The 23218-nt window shown below is 35.0% G+C and overlaps 1 protein-coding gene across 1 annotated transcript; it reads right to left on the bottom strand.

Annotated features, from left to right (window-relative positions):
• Nucleotides 1–8644: 8644 nt before the first annotated feature.
• On the bottom strand, nt 8645–10396 carry LOC113315969. Its single transcript, XM_026564207.1, has one exon. It carries the CDS (start codon nt 10394–10396, stop codon nt 8645–8647), a length of 1752 nt encoding a protein of 583 aa, XP_026419992.1.
• Nucleotides 10397–23218: the final 12822 nt, after the last annotated feature.

The raw sequence follows: 23218 nt of genomic DNA, 5'->3' as shown, positions 1-23218 counted from the left end.
TTTTTACGACTAGTTCTCCCTTTGGCCTTGATGCAACCCCGTTAAACCCATATATGTTGTATGTCGATGGCAACAGGTCAGAATCCTTGTACCCCATGGTTCTAAACGCATTATAAAATAGTATGTCAACCGAGCTCCCTGTATCTACCATGATTCTATCTATTGCCCAAATTTTATCTTTCTTGTCCTGGTCCTCCTCCCACTTTGAGTACTTCCAAAAATTCAAGGTTATGACCAATGGGTCCGTATGTGAAGCTCCTCCTTCAGGTACGTCTTTTGCTGAAAATGTTATTTCTCTCTTCTTCCACTCTTCTAATGCCTCTTTCTTCGCGATGCTGAGTATCTCATTTCCCTCGAAGTCCCTCTTATGCACTCTCTTGAGTATGTTATCATGGAAATTTTGGATGCTCTTGGCTGAATGTATTATCGAATTACAATTCAGTTTTTGGGTTCCCCGATCTATTTAAATTCGGTACACTTGTTGATTGTCACGAGGTGGGGGTGGTGGTGGAGGCGCATAATTTTCCAGGAAATATGCGAGTTTTCCCTGTTCTACTAGACGGAGTATAATTCTTCGGATGTTTCGAAAATCATTCGTGTGATGCCCATGAAAACGATGATACCTGCAGAACTCATGACTCCTAGTTCCCGGAGGTAGTTATCTTCCCAAATTTGATGGGGGTGGGATCTCCTCCGTCACACTATTGCTTCTCATACTTTTCCACAGTTCACTACAAAAAAAACCATGTTTTGCGAGAAATTATATTGTTGCGAAAGCCTTTTTTTTGTCCCTAAAATTTGTTTTTTATGGAAAAAGTTTGTCCCCTTGTGGTCGGTAAATCCCCGTCAGGAAAAGCATTCGGTGGCTAAAAAGTTAGTCCATCACAGAAAGCAATTTTAACGATAAATATTATTTTATCACCGAAAATAGACTATAGCGAGTGGATTAAATTCTCGTTAAAAATTTGTTTACCGACAAACTAATTTATCATAAAAATAGTTTTTTACGAGTATAAAGGTTATCGCAGAATATGGTTTCAACAACAAATATATTTGTCTGTAAAAGAAATTTACAGTGACCAAAAAAAATTATCACAGAATCTACTTTTAATAAGAAAAATATTTTGTTACCAAACTATCTTTAATGAGAAAATATTGTGACCAAAAAATAATTACAGAATCTATTTTTAATGAGAAAAATATTTTGTTACCTAAACTATCTTTAACGAGAAAATATTGTGACCAAAAAATAATCACAAATTCTAATTTTAGTAAGAAAAATATTTTCTTACCTAACCTATCTTTAATGATAAAATATTTTATTGCGAAAACAAATTTTGGTGATGGATACCTTGTTTCTAAAAATAAGATTAAGTGGTGAAAATTTCTCTCCAAAGAAAATTAAACATAATAATTATTTTTTAAAAATTCCGTTATTGGCAATAATTCATAAAAATAAATACTACATATCTAAAGAACATGTGATAAAACATGCTTCAGAAAATAAATAAAAATTATAAGGCAAGTAATAATAAAAAACTTAATACTTATATATAAATTAAAAGTTGCACAATAGACAAACAAACTTAACACAATTTGACATACATTGACAACTTGACCATAAGGCATACTTACATAAAATAGACTTGCAAACCTAAGATAACTTACTAATTAAATACGAACAAACCCTAAAACAAACTGCCTTACATAAACAAACTATGCGATAAACTTGCAACCTAAAACATACATAAAAAAACTTAAACGATAAACTTGCAACCTAAACAAACTTCATCTGGAACTTTCATTAATTGTGCTCCTGTGGTGGAATGTGAAGGTTATAAAACATAGCGGGAGCAAAACCCAGTTGACTAAGCATATCTTCCTTAAAAGCAACATTGTCATCCTTCATTTTCTGATTTTCATCTTTCATTTCCTTGATTTCATCTTGATATTTCAAAATATGGTCCTCTTGGCTTTTGATCTTTTCATTCAATATCTCAATTAAATCACGAAACTCATTAACCACTCCATCAGAAGATGAAGCCGAAGAAACACGTTGTCTTTTGTATTTCTTAGCACCCGTCACTTCATTAAAAATAGAAAACTCTTCATGAGGTTGAGATCCCTCTGTAATTCCTTGTTGATACAACTCAAGCATCTTTTCCTATATGCATATGTACACATTAATCAAACCAAACATAAAAAATAGGATAAGTAAAATCAATTTCATAGTAACATACATGTCTTATTTGGGCTTCCTTGCTTATCCACTGCACCTCATCTTCATCATCAGAGTTTTTTACCTTATGAGTATGGGTGTCATGGAAAGTTTTTATGTAGATAAGTTGCACTTCTTGGGCCTTTTTCTGTTTGATCAAAATCAAAAACATAAGTATTGTACTGTAAATCAACAAACAAAGAAAAGAAAAAAAAAGCATGTTTAACCTGTGTACTGAAAGATAAATGGATACCAATTCTCGATGGACTACGAATGGAAGAGACCCTCCGCAGTGATTATAGGGAACTTTTGCCCTATTATTAGATCCATCTAGTGATCGTTTCTGCAATAGGAACAATAATTAAACAAAATAGAATACATAATTATAAACTAAAGCAAGTATAATCACCATGTATACCTGAAACGTTGCCGAAGAGAACCAGTCACACAAATAATTCCAGTTATCTTGGGATACATTCCTATGCGGATTCATGCGCACCTCTTCAATTGTTCCGAAACTCTTAAAATGCTTAACCAACTTATTCCGATGATTTGTAATTTTTTTTGCCATATTGTCGTTCAAATATTTTCTTATGAAAGGCACAGCAGTATCAACAACAAACTTGTCCTACAACAATTTTGGAAACATAACTTGTTAATTGAAAACTTTATTGTATGTAACTTTGAAATTATCCTTTCAAATTTATTCAACATGTTAACAAACCTTAACACGTTCGATTAAAGCATTTCGATAATGCTCAGGAATTTTCGTCCAGGATTCGTGCTGAAGGGGAGCTAAACCACTTACAATAATTCCACATTCAGATGGCAACTTGGGGGCATTTGAACAAATAGGTGCCTTTTCAATTTCAGAAAAACCACGGGAAGCTTATTTCCGTTATTCATGGCCATAGTTCTTGATACTTCAATCCCCCGGGTTAACCCACGCACATTTCTTCTCTGCATTGATGAATCTATGATACAGTAACAAGAGAAAATATGTCATAACTTTTCCAATCAAGTTCAAAGAAAATAAACGATAAAGAAACAGTGATTGTCATATTCAAACCAGCAGGAGGTGACTGTCCAGGAACAACACGACGAGCAATGCCAGTAGCCATAACAAGTCTAGCAGAAATTCAAATAAGAAACAATATCAGAAAATATTCAAAGCAAATAATCTGTGCGAGATGGAGAAACAAGAGTGAAAAATGAAAAGAAAAAGAACTAATGGAGAAATCTAAAAAAATATCAAGGAAGATGGCTTACAAAGAAGATGTATGCAAAGCAGATGACTCTTTCTGAATCTGAAACTTTATGATAGAGAGTAGCATCTTCCGATCTATAAATAAGTACCTTAGGCTCAAATAACTGCAACAACAAGCGGGAAAGATCCCGCGCCAGATTTTTTTGATTTTTCATCTCAACTGAAATTTTTAGTGGAAGCGATTTTTCCTCTCATGATAACTGACTTTGAAACTTTTTGAAGAGTACTAAGTTTCTTGATTTATATGTCTTAGGTGCGTATGATTCCTAGTTTAAAGGGAGTATTAGTTTCAGAAGATGTGATATTCCGAGAGAGAAAAATGAAATAAGGATAATCATTTTTCCTCGCCATTAATAAATACTGTTAAAAAATAAATACCGAAATAGATTTTTAAAAGTGGAAAATTTAAAAAAAAAGATAAAAATAACTGTTAGAGCATATTTTGGATACCTTCGTCTTTTCAAAAACATTAAGGGAAATATTTTTAAAACGACATATATTTTTTTTAAAGTAATAAATCTTATTTATTTCGATGGAAAGATTTTTATACAAAAATTGTTATTTGAACTTCAGAGAAAAACAAACTAACACTGAATCATATTTTGAAAAAATTTAATGTGTATGAAAATTATTTTTTATTGAATTATATTATCCGCGCTCCAAGGAAAATCTTTACATGTCTTGTTGATCGTCTCCACCGGTTGAATAAGTTTAGGTAAACAAAATCTCTGGCTTAAAGTTGCTAAGAGAGTCCACTTTGATCCCAGTTACTTCTTGATATATAGGGGTTATTTTATTTTCACAAAAACAAGTTAGAAATGCTAGCATAAGAGCGTAAATAGTTTTATACGGATGCGAATAGGGAACTATCTGTATTCGATTCCGAAAATCATACAAACTTTCATTCGATCCGAAATCTGAACGAATAGTCTTTTTACTTCAGATAAATCAGATAGTTATCTGATCCAAAACCATAAAACAAGAAAACAACAAAATATTTGTAATTTTTGTAAAAAGAATAGAATATTATAATATAAATTAATTAAAACATTTATAAGTGTTTTTCAATAAAAAAAAGACAAATGAGAAAATATATATTTATGTATATTATTCCATATGTGGATATTTCGGGAAGCGGATATCTAGGTATCTTAACTCGTATCTGATTGGTAACATACCCGGATATCCGAAGTCAAAAATTATTTTCGAATAATATTTGATATTTTGAATGCGGATTCGAATAATATCGGAGTTCTCGGAAATCCATTGAAGCCCTGATGCTAGACATCTTGGTGCACTTTGCCAAATCTGCCTATATATTTAGTCACATCACATAATTAATGTTAAGAATGATATTTTAATATTCTCCAATTGAAGAACATATTTGCATGAAAAATATTTAAGAATTTTCTTATTACTTCAAACTAACATATTTGATTTTTATTTTACAATTTTAGAGGTAAATTAGCTGTTTGGAGATCTGTGTTCCTTAAACGACCAGCTAAGACTGAGCTTAGCTAACTATGTGGGAGCCTGCTGAGAGGTAGAGGTGTAAGATGTGTCGGCTCAGCAAACGAAGTTACATCGATCCTTAGTGTGCTGGTTGTGTTGTGTGTTGTTCTATCTAGAGATTAAGGCGTGTTGTACTGCACCTTGTTAGACGACGTGTTATGTTGTGTTGTGCAAGAAAAATAAAAGTGTTGAGTCGTGCCGTGTTGGTTCTAATATATTTATTTCATGTAAAGAAAATATTATTTTTCATACATTTGGATATTATATGTATATGTAATAATTGTCAAAGAAATAAGCTAAAATAACGAATATAAAATTTCAAAAATGTGTTGTGTAGTATTTTATGCATGTTATGGCATCCTTTCTTTGCAGGTTGTGTTGTGCCACTATGCCGATTAATTTGTCCCAGCACAAAACACGAAACTATAACTTATGCCATTCTAAGTCACATCTTGGGGTGGTCTCAACTTTTAGCGCTCGCACACCCCAACTTAAACCTCTACTAGGAGGTATAAAAAATCACCACTTATTTATATTTCTTATGCAAAATAATGTTAAAATGGATTTTGCACAAAGAAAATTTGGATGAAGGACATTAAAGAATGATATCATGTTTTATCCCAAGAGCTGGAAAGACATCTTGTTTTGACAAATTAAGGTTCTTGGTGGTCTTAGTATTAAGAAAAAAGATATTTTAAACCAAACTCTATCCTTTATGGAAAAGGATATTTCATATGATTGACATAATAAAAAAACATTATGTTTGGGAGTCGCTATCTCTATGGAAGGACAACTGGATTCCAAATAGAGTTGTTCTAATAATAGTCTAGCTCACAATATTTCTATATATAATATAACTATCGGTTGGAATTTTTTTGTTCACGAAACTTCGTCATATCCTTTATCATCTCTTTCTGAAATGCATGTATTACAACTGCTTACCAACTAAGGATAAATTGCTGGATTTCCACTATCTATTTTCTTTGTGGTACTGACTTTTGATTCTGGGCAAACGCAGTCGATCTCGGCCGCGAGAGACGACCGAGATCTCTTCGGAAATTCCGGTTTCGGCACTCAAGGCAGCATGATGCTTAATTTCACCGAGACGGAATCAACTGGAATCCTCCTGAAAACTTGATTGAATGTCAGTTGATTGCGGGAAATCTTGGTTGTAATTTTTGAAATTTGTATGGTTATTGATTTTCTTACTATTTTGAATGAATACTTGTTTCTATTTTAAAAATTGGTGATGTGGGAAAATGTTCCTGGCTGAGACGAACCAGAATCCGAAGTTAACTACATCGGCCTGTCCATATTTGTGGAATGTGATTTGTTCATAAGTAGTAAACCCATATGTTTTTGAAATATTTTTGTGTAGGATACCATACTCTAAAGCAGAGTGCTTCAGAAAGAAGTTAATTTTTCGTTTTTTTTGTTCCTTCCCGATCGTTATAGGATTTGCTGCTGATGAGTTTGTGCTCAAGTAGCTATAATTGAGAAATTATTTATTTTTGATCTATATAGAATTTTGTGATCACAAGTTTCGATCTCTAATAGTCACTTATAACATCACCTAATAGCTTTACCATTGTACTACAACGATATCTGAATGAAAAAATGAATTTTGATGTATTATAATATCCTTTAGAGAAAATTAATTTTGATACATCATGACATTCCCTATGTGTTACAAGGATATATAGGTTTAATTTATAGGGATTTTGTTGTTTTTATTTTTTAAGCATGAATTATAGGTAAACCTATTTTTGATAAAAAAGTTTTTTATTGAATTCTATTTTCTTGTTTTTTTTTCTTTTTAGTAAAACAACATTATATTAAATGCGAAGCAAAATTATATACAGATACGTCAAAACCTTACAAAACCAAAACAAAGTTGTTTTTTTTCTTTTTTTCTTTTTTTAACTTATTTATTTTTGGTAAAGTTCTTACAAAACTCAAACAAAGCTCCTAGTCGGAATCCTAGCAACAAGCTGGGCTCCAACTCCTCTTTGAATAGCAACACCTAATCTATGGAAAATAAAACTACCAAAGCCACTATCAGCATCGTTACTAATTAAGAAATTCTTCAAACGCTTGAAAAAAATCAAAGTGTCTTCGCCAAGATGCCCAGACCAAATCCCAAAGAAGTACACTTGTCCAAATATTTAGTGTGTTTTCTAGAAACCGCGTTGGAAAAAGCCTTTCCGAGGAAAAATGAACGAATACCATCACCAGTGAAAGGGGAGACACCAGTGACATCCATGAAAACATCTTTCCCATTCTCCTAGTTGAGAACAAGAATCTTTAACATCAACAAACATTTCTTGACGAGCCAAAGCTTATATAACTGTAGAAAATAGAATAGTTAATCTTTATAATAACTTTTTGGATTTTTCTTTATTCCTAGACTAGGAAATCAAGTTGAGGATATTCTAGCTAAGTTTGTTTGACCTTTGAATTCCACTATCAAATGGGGAAACTTTCCTCCCATATAGTATTAAACAATTTCAAGTAGATAAATCTAATATTGGGAAATCTACACCCACACTAGATGGGTCTACTTCTTTTGTAACACCTACTATTCTTGAGCCTTAGTCTTTTGATGAAATATCTTATTTATGGGGAAAAAAAGGTTACTAGCTAAATTTGAATTCAGAAACAAAACCTAAGTTATTCAGCTAATTCTGCCGTGCCGAGGATTTTATTCATGGATGAGATCTGACGGAGATTTTTTATTGCACACAACTTACATTAAATCGTGTTTGATGCAACTACTTAATACCCGCGCTCATGATATACTCATTTCAAATTTACGGCCAATTTTGGTTTCCCACGATCAACACTACACCACTCCTTATTTTCACTCCTTTATTTCCTTGTTCCAAACTGCAGCAGTTTTGAAGAGATTACATGAAGCTAACTGCAAGTTGTTTTCTTTATCTGATGTTAATCAAGCAAAATCCTTTCATTTCCTTGAAACTAATATACCAAAAGGTGAAAGTGCAAACAGATGATTACAAGGTATTGTCCTACTAAAATCAAATCTTTTCTTATATTTTTTATGGGTCATTCTCCAAATTCAGTATTCATACCACTCTGATCAATGGGCTGGCGAATTGGATAATGCATATATGGTGCTTGATAAAATGTCAATTAATGGGATACTGCAGATTCTCACACTTACAGTATATTACAAAAACATTATGTGTTTTCTTTACCTGTGGTTTTGCGTTTCTTTATTTGTTGTCTTTTGTATGTGTTGCGTCATCTCATTCTTTTTAGTTGTTTTTCTAGGATTTGTTTAAGTTAAGTACGGGGATAGGGATATCAGGTGTTAGAGAGACCTATGCATTGGCCACGAAGGAAGACAGGTCTGTTGTGAATATTTAAGCTCTTGCAGGAGGGAAATTTCATAACAGTTTGAGTTGAATTCTTCCTTCGACTGCTAATTATCTTGAACGGATCTGATATGTTAACACTCCTTGATATGTTAGCGGCATAACCATATGGAAACTTCACCGATTTTAGGAATTTACAAAAATCTCTCCTTTGATCTGGTGACAGAGTATAACACGCAGGACGTTTTATGAATTTTTTTCCCACGCGTTTAAGATGCAACTCTTTTTTTATGTTCATGTCTTCCAAATCTAAACGAGCTTCCATTGTATATTTTGTTTTTCCTTCAATGTTCCCACAATGTTATCACATATATTTTTCTCAATATGCATCACATCAAGCTTATGTCTGATTAAATGATCTTTCCAATATGGAAGCTCGTAGAATATGCTCTTCTTTACCCAGTTCAATTCATCAGGACAACGCTTACGATTCTTGTCATATATATCTGGATGCTTTCCCGGATTGGTAATTCTAATATTGTTCATCTGGGACAAAAGTTCATCTCCTGTAAACTTCTTAGGTGGAAACCGATAATCGTGTTTTCCATTATGAACATTACTCTGTCTCCACTTATGATCAGGGGACAGGTATCGGCGATGGCCCATATAACATATCTTGCTCCTCAATTTAATTGATGGTGCATCTTCATTGCAAACAGGACAAGCTAAATACCCTTTTGTACTCCATCCAGACAAATTGGCATATGCTGGAAAGTCATTAATGGTCCACAACACAGCTGCATGCATACGAAAACTTTTTTCACTTGAGGAATCATAAGTTTCCACACCAGTATCCCACAATTCTTTCAGTTCATCGATCAAAGGACGCAAATATACATCAATATCTCTGCCAGGTGCTTGTGGGCCAGGAATAAGTAGTGACATCATGAAAAAAGGCTCCTTCATGCATTTCCAAGGAGGTAGATTATAAGGTATAAGTATCACCGGCCACATGCTGTATGAGTTGCTCATGTTTCCAAAAGGATTAAATCCATCGGTGGCCAAACCAAGTCGAACGTTACGCGGATCTTGTGCAAACGATGGATACCGATTATCAAAATCTTTCCAAGCTTCCCCATCAGCAGGATGCTTCAAAACTCCTTCTTTCTGGTCATACTTGTCCTTGTGCCATCGCATATCTTTAGCTGTGTGTTTTGATGAAAATAACCTTTGTAATCTAGGTTTTAATGGAAAATATCGCAATATCTTGTGCGGGATTTTCTTGCCTTTCCCATCGTCAATTTTGTACCTAGACTCATGACAAACAGGACAATCAACTCTTTCACTGTGTTCTTTCCAAAAGACTGCACAATCATTTTTACATGCATGGATTGATTCATAACCCAATCCCAAGTCACGAAGCATCTTCTTGGCATCATAGTATGACTTCGGAATCCTATTGGTTTTTGGAAAAGCTAGTTTCAGCAGTTGGAGGAGCATTTCAAAGCACTTTTTACTCATGTGATTTAGTACCTTGATATGCATCAACTTTATAAGGAACGTCAATGACGAAAAATCTGTGCAGCCAGGATACAATTCTTCTTTGGCTTCACTTAATAACTCAACAAACTCTCCAAAATATACTTCACCCTTATCATCACGACCAGTATCCATTCCTTCTCCTTGACTATCCAACCGTCTCGATTCGATTTGTGTGTGTATCATTTCAACTATTTCATCGTCGTCCTCATAATCATCATCATCATCATCAATATCAACGTTGGCGGAACTTGGATTAGGCTGATTTTGGGAATTAGGATCAACTTCTCCATGATGTATCCATATCGTGTAACTTCCTGCCATTCCATATTTATATAGATGGCTTTCGACAAAATTCAATGAAACATGAACGCTTGCGTTTATACAATTTGCACATGGACATAAACATTTATCCATGTTTTTCTCCGCCATATAATTAGATGCCATCTGAATAAACGATTGAACCCCTTTTAAGAATTTAGGGCTCAACTTGTTTCTCTCGTACATCCAGCTTTTATCCATTCCTGTGAATAAAGAAGAAGGTAAGATATTTATGAAAAAAATTTATAGGAAAATAATTCATCAGATAATAACATATGCTTCAAATAAATATATAAATAAATAATACTAAAAACGTTGGAAAATTACAATAGAAACCACATACAAACAGAAAACCAAACCATTAAACCTGAATTTTGAATAGAGTTTTATTCGTTAGCCAAAGGATATTTATCTTCTCTTGATTAAAACAAAAAAATAATCAACAATCATCAATGACAAAAAATATAAGATATTAGGAAAAAAACACAATTACATAATGTTTTTGATAATTATGATTTTTTATAGAAATCATAGAATCATGATAACAATATGTAGTACAACTAGATATTTTGCATAAAGTAAAATAATTCTAATTAAATTGAAATTTACATGAACAAAACAAACCATGGAGATCTATAGCGTATGAACTTCATAGAGAGTAAACAAAAATTTGACCAACCTGTATTTTCTCTTGAAAGTAAATCAAGTGCTGCACACGGTGTGAAAACAAATCAATTAATCTGCCACACGCTGTGCTATGATTCTCATCTAATAATCTTCTTTACGACACCTATGATTTTATAGGAAAGTACCAACTTTGGAATACCTATTTCACCACGGATAACAAGTAAATCGGAAGTCGAGTTCAACGCAAATACGAATTCTTTTTTTTTTGATAAACTATACGAATTCTTTTAATAAGCTAAGTTTTTGATTCTAAGTACAGGTGGCTTAAATACAAAGCAAGGCGAAGCCAGGTGTTAGATATTGTACGCGGTACTTATCAAATCTCAAATGCATATCTTTTCCTTTTTGTTAATACATTGAATCCAACGGTCAACTGATTTTGCATCACCCATATACAAGTCGGTGGGTCACGTGGGTGAGTGAACCCTGAATATTATAATTAAACGGATACTGGCCCACTACTTAGAAATCCTAGTCTTAGTTTGATTCTTAATATAGGTGAGCTGAACTTTATATGCACACTTTATTTAATTTAATCTAAATAGCTACCAGGTGTTAATAACTAAATTGTTCGAATTAAGTCATGATTATTTAAAGCGATCGCTTTGACCCCCATCATCTCTAACATCATTTGATTTGCTTTCAAAGGTAAAATTTTCTAGTATTTATCAAATTTAATTTTCATGCGAGTGAATATGTAACAGATTTCTTGGTTGATAATAAAACACGACGTCTTTCTTTTACGAAATGTAAACTTTATGAATTTTTGCACATACTCTAGTGAAAGAATGGCGGCAAAATGCCAAGTATGTATGTTGTTAATCTCTTTGATATATTGGTTATATCCCTTTGGGTTAATATGATGTATATCATTTGGTTCAGATCTCCATATGTGAAAAGGAAGTTCAGTCTCGTTCACATTTGTTTTCCAAAAGATTGTCAACCGTAAGTAACTAAAATTATGGTTCTTTATATGCATATGCATAATTCCTCTAATATTCCATGAATAAGTTTGTAATTAATAATTGTGTTTTTTTTTGTACAGAGAACTTATCCATTCAACTTGGTGCACATAATGCGCAATTTGAATCAGGACTGGATCGAGAGGATAGTGTAAGAAATATTCTTCATTTTCAAACTAGCATAGATCCCCCAGAGTAGGATAGATCCCAAGACCAGATCATTTTTGTCTTCTTTGATCCCCAAAACTAGGATGTTTACTATTAAACTTAAATATGTTCTTTTTATATATATGGTTTCTAGACGCAACTTCTTATTTCTCATACTATTTGCTTAACTAACCAGCGCGAAATGAATTTCACCACTGAAGAAGATAATGATCTTTACAGGGCTTATCTTGCAGGCTTAGAAGAAACTACAATGGAGGAGAGCGCAACAACATTCTGGGATCGTGTTCTTCAATATTTTGTCAACTCAAATGGTAATGATCAAGGAAGAACGACACAATGTCTATCAGAAAGATTCGGGGACATACGTCTTTGTTGTTCACGGTATCAAAAAATATTGAGGGGCTTGAATATAGATAAAGAAGCTGCAATTCTTGCATATGCTGCATCTGTAGGGCGCGAATTCAAATTCACGGAGGCTTATGAAATTATCAAAGGAGATGTTTTTTTAAGATTGTATTAAACTTGCATTAAGAAATTAATAAAGTTTTCTTTGGATTATGACCAGTTGGGCAACTAAATTTTTTTTACTGTCTTCCACTTAACAAATGTTTACCAAAGTTTATTTTTTTCTACAGAACCTCGCTAGAGAAAGAAATAAGAAACTTATAATGTTTCAGTCCTTCCTGATTTTGGTGAGCAAAGAAAAGGGACTTGAAACATAAACGAAAATGTTGTTTTAAAGAAAAAGAAAACCAAACCGATGATAGGTTTGCGAGAGTGACATAAGCTGTAGTACAAAAAGAAGTACAATGACAAAAGTCCGTACATATAAACCTTATAGCGACACAACTGAACAGTCTGCACATACTTTCCTAATTCCAAAAGAGACTGCAGGTCATATTTTAAAGACAGCAGAACACGGCAAACAACTGCAAGTTGCTGCAAATAAGAGAATGGGATGAATAGCAATCCAGGATTTTATCTACAACCACCTATTGAAGCCTGCAAGACTATCCTGTTGCTAAGACACTGCAAAGCAGTGAAAAGTATACTAAGAATTAATCGAGGTACACATAGAAAAGGCTGTCCAAATGCCGCTTACTGAATTAACATCTAAATTTAGAAGAAAAGAAGACAAAAACATTGAACACCGCCGCTTCTGGCTAACTCAGATGCTGACGCTACTTCCACCAGCTTCTGGCTTCGGTCCAACCAAAACGTTACATTTCTTAATCGTTGACGGAAATTGACTACTAGGGTGTTAGTCCTCAAGAGAGTTGGGGGAGTTGGGTGTAGTTTGGTTTTTTCCTGTTAGTCGTGGGGGAGTTCAAAGGAGTCTCTCGAAATCTCTGTTAGTCGTGGGAGAATTTAGAAGAGTCTCCCAAACTCCCTAGAAAACCATGTTAGTCGTGGGGGAGTTTGAAAGAAACTCTCAAACTCCCTGTTAGTCGTTAAAATTAGAATGCTAGGGAGTTGGTGTTTTTGGGGGAGTTCTGGGGAGTTCTAGAGAGTTTATAGTGTATTTTTTCCTCACTCCAAATCTCTCAAAAAAGTAGAGATTTCTGGAGAGTCTCTCAAACTCCCCACACTCAAAACACCAAACTCTCTCAAACTCCCCACACTCTCTTACACTCCCTCAAAATCCCCAAGATTCAAAATACATTAAACTCCCCCAAACTCACTCGTGGACTAACCCCCTATACGTCATCAAAAATTAAATTTGCGAGAAACAAGTGACGTCATTAAAAAGCTATTCAACGATACATGACTTGGTTTCTCACAACAACAATTTTTTATGACGGACATTTGTTGTCATCACTAACTATATTTTTTTGTGGTAAACACGAATCATCACATAAACACATTATTGGTAATAGAAGCTGTTTTAGTCCCAAAATGTATTTGGAGTGACAACCTATTTTGTGTAGCAAAAAAAAACCCAGCGGCAAAAGTCGACTTCATCACTAAAAATTAATTTTGCAAGAAATAAGTGATGTCGTTAAAAGAATATCTAACGACAAAAAATTTAGTTTCTCATAAAAATAATATTTTATGACGAATATTCATGGTAATCACTAATTGTGATTTTCTGTGGGAAATATAAATAATTACTAAAAAAAATTATCTGTGAGAAAGAATTATTTAGTCCCTGATTTTGCTTTTGGTGACAAGCTTAGCGATAATTATAAAAATTCATCGCAAATAAATTTTTATACTGGTGAACGTTTTTTTCGTCGCAAACAATGACTTTTGGTGGCAAATTTTAAATTTTCGTCCAAAATATTGTCACTAAGTCCTTAATTTCTTGTAGTGGTTGTATTAAGTCTAGGAAGCTTTATATCTTCAAAAGTTGGTGCATTCGGTCTTCGCTCTCCAAACCTTGGCCCTTGATTGTTTCGTTGCTGATATCTCGTGTTATGACTTCGTGGCTCATAATTCCTTCGTCTTGACTCCTCATATCTTTGTTGATCAATCCATTCCTGATCTCCGCTTGACACAGCTACAAGTTTCGCAAGGACTGGAGTTGAAGGCTCCCCTTTTTCATATTTCGGATCATCCTCCACGACGTGCACTGTTCTTGGTAATAGCCTTGAATTTCCTTCCTTCGCTGGGTCGGTCGGGATTAAAGCGTTCACAAAGGATAGGATAAAATTTTTCTCATCGACTCTTCCTGTGAGTTCACTACATACCGTTCTTCATCTTGTTACCAACCCTCGTAGGCTCTCCGTCGGTCTTCGCCTCAGGTTAAACAAGGTCTCAATCCCCGTCTTCAACATGTTGTTACTTATATAGGTAGTCAAGAATATTCTTTGCAAGTCTTTAAATGACGAAATCGACCTTTCCGGTAGCCCATCAAACCAAGCTAACGCTTCTCTGGTTAAGCTCGCTGGGAAATACTTACAGAGTACCGCATCATTTTGTCCCCATTTCATTAATGAAAGATGTACTGTTTTAAGTGTTGTACGACACTTTCTGATCCGCTGAATATGCTTGCAAATGTTGGTAGTACACATTTCTCAGGAATGTCCGCATACATTATCTCGTAGGTGAACGGAGATTTGCTTCTATTGCTTCTGCCAGTTGCACCCTACCACCTCTTCGAGAATTGTTTATCAATGTCCTCATGTCTTGCAATTCGTTCATGACTTCTTGATTCAGGTTTCTTCCTGCTTCTTCGCGATAATTGTTTCTCATCTCGCCATACCTTGATTCCCCACGTGATATTTCTTCCTCATATCTCCTGTTTGTTTCGCGTTGCCTCTCCTCCTCTCGCCTCCTTTCTTCTTCGTGCCTCCTGTCTTCTTCGTATCTCCGTCTTTGATCTTCCAATCTTGTTATCTCCAACGCTCTTCTCAAATCTCTTTATTCACTTCTTTCTCTTTGTTGTCTCCTTTATCGTTTTCCTCTGTCTTCCTCATAAGCGTATCTCCTCTGTCGTGGCTCTTCTTCTCCCGATGATATTGTTCTTTCTTCCGAGTCCGTGGAGCCCGCTGCTCTTTACTCATTGAGTTGGCGATTCTCCATTGTCAACATAGCGTTTTGCCTCATCATCCTAGTGTGTTACTCCGCTAAGTCCCTGTCTCGCTCCCTCTCGAGGAGGAGTGTCTCCCTTAACTGTTCCAGCGTCATATCTTTTTCGCCGATGTTTTCCTCCATCTCTCTGCGGGTCAGTTCTTCTCCGACGATGGTATATGTGTCAGAGGTGTGCACTGAACCCTCCCTAAAATCGTCTTCACCGGTCTGATCATTCCGTCATTTATTCACGCCTTGCCTTTCTCCTGTAACCGCAGTTTCTCCCCTTTCCATTCTTCCTCCTATTTTCGCCTCCAAACGTTTGCTTCTCCTTGTTGCTATCAAGTGCCTCGCTCGATCCGGTGTCCTGGCCATCAACTAGTCCTTGATTCAATATCTCCAAATCAGCCTCTGCTTCTAAATTCCAACCAACCTCACGATGTAACACCCAAGAATTACTCGCTCTCCTAGACCTCCGATCCTAATTATGAATGAACCGTTTGAGATCTACAAAACCCTAACTTGTAAAAAAAAATTCTCCAAGATCTCTAACTTCTATGATTTTAAAATAATTTCAACTTTCTCAAACTCTTAGATGAGGATGAATCCCCAACCTAAGTTCCCTGTTTCTGGACGCCAAAATGTAACTACTGGAAATCCAGTAGCGCACCCAAATAGGAAACAAACAAGATGTAAGACATAACAAATATTTTGGACAAGAAAATCTTTATTGATCAACCACTCCAGGAAGTGAAAATAAAAGTTTTGGATACCAGGAAAACCCTACTTTCACCCTCTAAGAAAGACTATTATTACCCCAAAATCTCGACCCCCCCTTACATTGACCAAGGGTCTCTATTTATATACCATCCAATCGTAATGGAATACATCTCATTTTACTTCGCCTTATCATCGCCAGGTTCTTGTGGAGGTTCTTTATACTTCGCCAATACCATTTTCCATAAAGTTTTTCCCTTCCTTTCGCTGATAACCTTGGAAGTTTGTCGGAACAATTGTCTCTTTTCTTGTTTGACAAGTTACTGACTTCGCAGATTAACTTTCCAACTAAGTAACCTTACTTCGCCTATCTGATTTCGTGACTGGTTCCTTGTTGGGTACTCCAATTGATCCTTCCTGTTTTAGATTCTTTATGCGAGTTACTTCATTTTGGGATGCCTCCTTCATACAGGTTTTCTTACTTAGTGTCGTTAATCAGTGACGATGTGATTCTGACTTTTGATTTGACAAGTCACTGATTGGGATCTTGGGGAACGATGCAAGATCTTTGAGTGAGATTCTTTGGACCTAATTCGTGCCTTCTTGTGCGACCAAGTGGCGAGACTATTTTGTGTACCTACACCTTTGATAGTCCTTAGTTGTCTTTGCTTGTTGTTGTTTTCCTATTGGAGCACCGATATTTACGCTTCTTTGTTGTTTGACTACCCTCTAATATTACAAATTCAAACTTTAATACGATGATAATCCGATGTTCCCTTTATAAATAAATAGTAATTTATTTAATATGAATAGATATGCACAAGACCCGCCCATACCCACTAAACCCGTGGGTTTTTAATCCGAACCCATCCGTTGGGGTGCGGGGTTGGTTATGAAAATAAAAATCTGCTATAGTTAGGTTGGTAGTTGGTATTAGCTAAAACCCGCCCGAAAAAACCCGCTATAATTGGAAAGACTTGAAGATGATAGAAGAGACATGAGTCACTTACTGTTGGTCTGCAAACTTTTATTGTTTAAGTTTTAATCTTAACTTTTAAGTAGTAATACTGTTTAAACTTGTTTTTATTGGAAGTACTAGTGTACATAGTACACTAGTACTGGTTTAAGCTTAATAATGAGGACTTATGTTTATGGTTTGATTTTTTAAGTAATTAAGAACTTAAGTAAGAAGTATGTTTAAACTTTAAAACATGTGTGTATGGATGATCATTTAATATAAAGAAGGTACATATATAAACACTGCAGGTGAAAAACTTGCAGAAAATATTGAACTACAATCTGAAACGGGTTTAAACCCAAACCCGACCGACCCGCCCGATGTTTGTGGGTGCGGGGTTGGTTATGAAAATAAAAACCCGCAATAATTGGGTCGGTAGTTGGTATTAGCTAAAACCCGACCCGCCCGACCCATGTTCAGCTCTAAATCTGAATCCCTTAAAAATAGTTTCTTCTATGTTGTTTCCTTTCTCTCCTGCTTATCTAATCTGAATCACTTAAAAAGAGTTTCTTCTATATTTTTGCCTTTTTCTCCTGTTATTTTTTCCTTCCCCTCATCATGTCAAATGATCATGATGATCTCTATAGGCATCTTAATGGTCTTTCTTTAGCTCAGCACTTTGCAAACCATAGTCAAATGGGATTTACTACCTACTCACCTGAATTTATAAGATATTTTGGGATCAAAAACTATAACATTCTGGCCAGAATCTTTTCAACAAAACTTTACAAACATTGGGTAACCTGGGGTGCTCTTACTCATTTATGGGGCCCTAACATAGCCTTTCATATCATAGAAGTAGACCCCAATCTATTCATAATTTGTTTTCAATCTCGTGAAGATTTCTTATGGGCTACTTCAAATGGACCACGGTACCCTTTCGGTAATGTCTTAGATGCTACTACAACATATCCTGGCAAGAAGTCCATATCTGCGGTAGCATACTCAATGCCGAGCATCAACATATGTGGGAGCAATGAAATGATAAGCTTGATTGCAACTAATTTAGGATATGTTAAAATAGTTTGTATTGGTAGTGATCCAAATTTTGTTAATTTTTCCCCAAGAGCTTTAGTATGGGCTAATATAAAAAAAAAAACCTTTAGCGGATAAACTCTTAGTGAAAGTTTGCAGATATACCCGATCTCAGAGTTGTTTCATTAACTATCTCAACTTACCTTCCAAGTTTTGTGATCACTGTATAAGGTTTTTCAAAAACAAAATAATTGTGCCATCTTACAACACGGACCTCCACTACACCAAATTTCCAGATAGTAACAAAAATTTGTAACGGCTAACAGAAAAAAAAAATGTAGAGCTCTAGAGGATATATATGACATATATGTTGATTCACCTTTCCCTAGTGATGATCTTTTCTTTCGCAATGACATCCCAGTACAAATATGGAATCCAAGAGATAACTACAAGCATATAGGTAAAACTGAGTCTGTTGATTCTTATCTACAACAACTGGGAGTTCAAGAAGCTTACCAATTGCTGTTTGGAAGGATTTCTACTCCGATATCCAATATCACTCCTAATGAAATGGAGACTATCTCGAACCCAAACTAATTTATAAATTTGGACTCTGATATGCCTCTTGTTTCTGAGTATATTTTAGGAAAACCCACATTCCCTTTCAATTTGGCTGATAATTTCAATTCTCATTCTCACTCGGTCTAAGAGTCCAATTGGTCCATTAACTCGGAAACAAACCGAGTCCTTGAAACGATCCGATCTAGTAGGTATGAACCTATTTCGGAATCGGGTCTTCTTCAGGATATTCTTAATCCATCAAATTCAAGAAGGGTTCAAATTCAAATGCTTTTAAAATTACGTCTTCAATTTTATCTTATGAAAACGCTAAGGATTCATTTGAATCGCCTATTTCAAATTCCTCGATCTCCTCTTTAATTCTTTCGGCAAACCCTTTATTATCTACTCCAATTTCAAACAAACAATTTCAAGATTTCAAATCGCCTGTTTTATCTTCTGAACCTGCTTTTAAAATTTCAATCCCGGAGAAGCGTATCATTTTATCTGATGAAAAATGATTAACACTGTCAATTGATCAATATAGGTCAAATTTGAAAGAACATAACAAAGGAGAGGAACCCTACTTACCCCTAACTTTCTATCGATCTCCTCCATCTAATCCAAATGATACAATACATGTACTTTCTGAATTCTATTAAATCTAGATAGACTAATCATATTTCTTTAAATATACTCCAATTCATGTTTAGTTAGGTTTTTAGAAAAGGATGTGATACAGGTACTTCTCTATTTACTGAATTCCATTAAATCTAGATAGACTAATCATATTGCTTTAATTATACTCCAATTCATGTTTAGTTAGGTTTTCAGTTATCCTAAATCATAGTTACACTTGTAGATTTTCACTTGTAGGTTTTCAGTTATGCTTTAGTAGTAATTTCATCATCTATTGCATTTTACTTTAGAAAGTCAATAAGGATGAAACTCATACCTTGGAATGCACAAGGGTGTGACAATCCTTTTACACATAACCACTTAAAACAGTTGATTAAAGACGAGAAACCTGAAATGCTTTTCCTTTCTGAGACCAAGTCTCAGAGACCTCTAGTTAAAAATCTCCTTTTACTCATACCCTAGTTCTCACATTTTAGACCCAATAGGATTAGAAGGTGGTCTATCAATAGCCTAGGTACATGGCTTTCACTTTGAAACCATTCAATAGAATATTAACATGATTAACATAATTGTCCAAACAAATTTTGAACATAAACAATGGCTGCTTACCTGTTTCTATGGAAACCCATACCCCTCAAACAGAAATGTAGCATGAGACTTTTTAATTAAGAAAGATAACAGAACATGTTAACAAATCTACACTTCCTTGGGTCCTAATATGGGATATGAACATGATTTTTGATCAATCTGAAAAATTGGGAGGATTACCCTTCAATAAAAAAGAAAAGTGAATATTATAACAATATTATCAAGAATGTTAGTTTAGGATATATAGGCTTGACTTCACATGGAACAATAATAGGAAAGGTAATGCAAATATCCAGGAAATACTAGACAAGGCCTGAAAAAGCGGGGGTCTAACAACACCGCCCAATATTTCTCTTAACAATCTGTATGGAAAAACTCGAATATACTTTTAAGAGAAGCAACAAGACTCAATCAATTAAAAGTATATCAACGAGTTTGTATCTCTCTCTTGATTTGATTTCCTCAAACAGAAACTGCGAGTACTAATCAAATACAAGGACTAACTTGGATAGTACCAAAGACCAATATCCAAGTGTCAATCAATATCAATCAACAACCGTTAGGTCGGATTCTCCAATTGATTGATCTAACGCACAACCTGTATTATTTCAATTATAAAGATAAAACAATATAATGAGGAAATTGAAATAACACAGACACCAGAAATTTTGTTAACGAGGAAACCGCAAATGCAGAAAAATCTCGGGACCTAGTCCAGATTGAACACACACTGTATGAAGCCACTACAGACACTAGCCTACTCCAAGCTAACTTCAGACTGGACTGTAGTTAAACCCCAATCAGTCTCCCACCGATCCAAGGTACAGTTGTACTCCCTACGCCTCTGATCCCAGCAGGATACTGCGCACTTGATTCCTTTAGCTGATCTCACCTACAACTAAGAGTTTCTACGACCCAAAATCGCAGGCTTTGACAATAAACAAATCTGTGTCACACAGACAAGTCTATCAAAGGATCAATCTGTCTCCCACAGCAAAACCCTAAAGTTTTTGTTCCGTCTTTTTATAATAATCAAGGTGAACATGAACCAATTGATAATCCGGTCTTATATTCCTTAAGAACAACCTAGATTAATCAATAACCTCACAACAATCTTAATCGTATGGTAGCGAAACAAGATGTTGTGGAATCACAAACAATGAGACGAAGATGTTTGTGATTACTTTTTATATCTTGCCTATCGTAGATATCAAATCTCAAGCCAATCAATCTGATTGTACTCGTACGATAGAAGATGCAAGATCAGATCACACAACTACGATAAAAGTAGTATCGGTATGGCTTCACAATCCCAATGAAGTATTTAAGTCGTTAACCTGGTTTTAGAAGAAGAAAACCAAAGGTTAAAGGATAACCGACTCTAGTACGCAAACTAGTATCACACGTAAGGTGTGGGAATTAGTTTTGCACAATACTAGATGTCTCATTTATATAGTCTTTCAAATTAGGGTTTTGCCTTGGTAACAAAGCAATCAATATTCACCGTTAGATGAAAACCTGATTTAGATTCAAGCTAATATTTCTCAACCGTTATATCGAAAACTTAGCTTGTTATACACAAATGAACTGCACACTTCTAGGTTTGTTAACCGTACCCAAACGTGTACATTGTTGGTTCAACAATAATTAACCAAAAGGTTAGCCATATGAGCATTTCATATCAACCATGTTCTTCTTCACCATAACTAGTTCAAATGACTCAAATGAACTAGTTAGAGAGTCGTTCAATTGCAAGGAAATATGATGTAACTACATAAGACACAATTGAAGCAAAGATGATTTGATTCACTTGAATCGGTTCATGAAATTTTGTAGACACGGTTTGCAAACTACATTCCTTAGACTTTTTAAAGTTTAAGTTCAGAAATCATCTTCAGATATATAACCTTCTTAAGTTCGCACACTAAGTTCGCGGACTTAAGCAACCGGCAGAGTTTACAAACTCCCGCAGAAAATCTCGGCAAGAGACCTTCCGCCGGTTCGCGGACTGGTACTCACGCAACTAGTTTGTCAACTCCAGTAGAATTTCTCGGGATGAGAAGTTCGGCAGTTCGCGGACTTGGCAAAAAGCCATTCTTACAGTTTCTCTTGATCAACAAAGTTCGCAAACTTTGGTTCAAGGAATAGGACTTATACATAAATGTGTTTCCACAACAATGCTTATGTCCATCATTGGTTATGTAATTTAAACTCTCATTCCAATCATTTAAACATTCTTATAGGACGTTATACAGTTGTTACACCATTTCTCGTCAAAGCAATTGAAACATATCATGACTTTCGTCACTAGGAAAAGATAAACTTGGTCGAAGCGAAAATCTTACCAACACATATTTCGAGATATAGATAGGCGAGGTATACTCAGCTAGAAATACCAAATGTGTATAATCTAAGTCTATATATATAACATACGACTTTTTATCTCAAAAAGTAGGAGATAGAGTAGATAGACTTTTGAGTGACAGATAAGTTCAAGTCTTCACATACCTTTTTGTCAAGAAGTTCCACCGGTTCCTTGAGTAGTTCTTCTACTTGTATGATGAATCTCCATGAAGTCCTTGAGCTGAACTACACTTTCTATCCTAGTCTGAGACTTAGCTATAATAGATTAGAAATCAAGACTTATAGTTTTGATCACTAACATTGACAAACATGCTTGAGATAGTAACGCATGCGAGTTCGACCGAGCAATGCTCTAATAATCTCCCCCTTTGTCAATTTTAGTGACAAAACTATCAATACATATGGAACACAAAAAAAGATAAAGAAACTTAAGTAGCTCCTATTCCACATGTCTAATCTTCAACATTCCTCGAAATCTTCGTCACTTCCAAGTACTCCAATGATCCCAAAGGTTGTAAGTTTAGCATCACCGCTGTTGAAGATCCGTAGCTATAACAATGAGAAAGCATCGGTCTCGATCATTGTTATACAGTGTCATAGTATTATTACACAACGTCAAAGTTCAATTGTATCACAACTTCAACAATAATACTATGGTGATATGTATCACTCCCCCTTAGTCAATACTCCATCTCACATGGAAACCACTCCCCCTTACATAATGACCCGAAGACCATATGTATTTGTAGTGTGAACTACATATTAATTCTCCCCCTTTTTGTCAATAAAATTGGCAAAGGTAAAAGAACGAGATCATAATGAAATTTCTGTAAG

Source organism: Papaver somniferum, chromosome 10 (genome assembly GCF_003573695.1).
Source record: "Papaver somniferum cultivar HN1 chromosome 10, ASM357369v1, whole genome shotgun sequence".
Taxonomy (NCBI): domain Eukaryota; kingdom Viridiplantae; phylum Streptophyta; class Magnoliopsida; order Ranunculales; family Papaveraceae; genus Papaver; species Papaver somniferum.
Note: the sequence above shows the minus strand (reverse complement) of the source record. Positions and strands in the feature narration are given on the sequence as shown.

Bases quoted from the DNA above. Each gene is read 5' to 3' on its own strand.
- LOC113315969 (XM_026564207.1), bottom strand. From the start codon at position 10,396: ATGGATAAAAGCTGGATGTACGAGAGAAACAAGTTGAGCCCTAAATTC.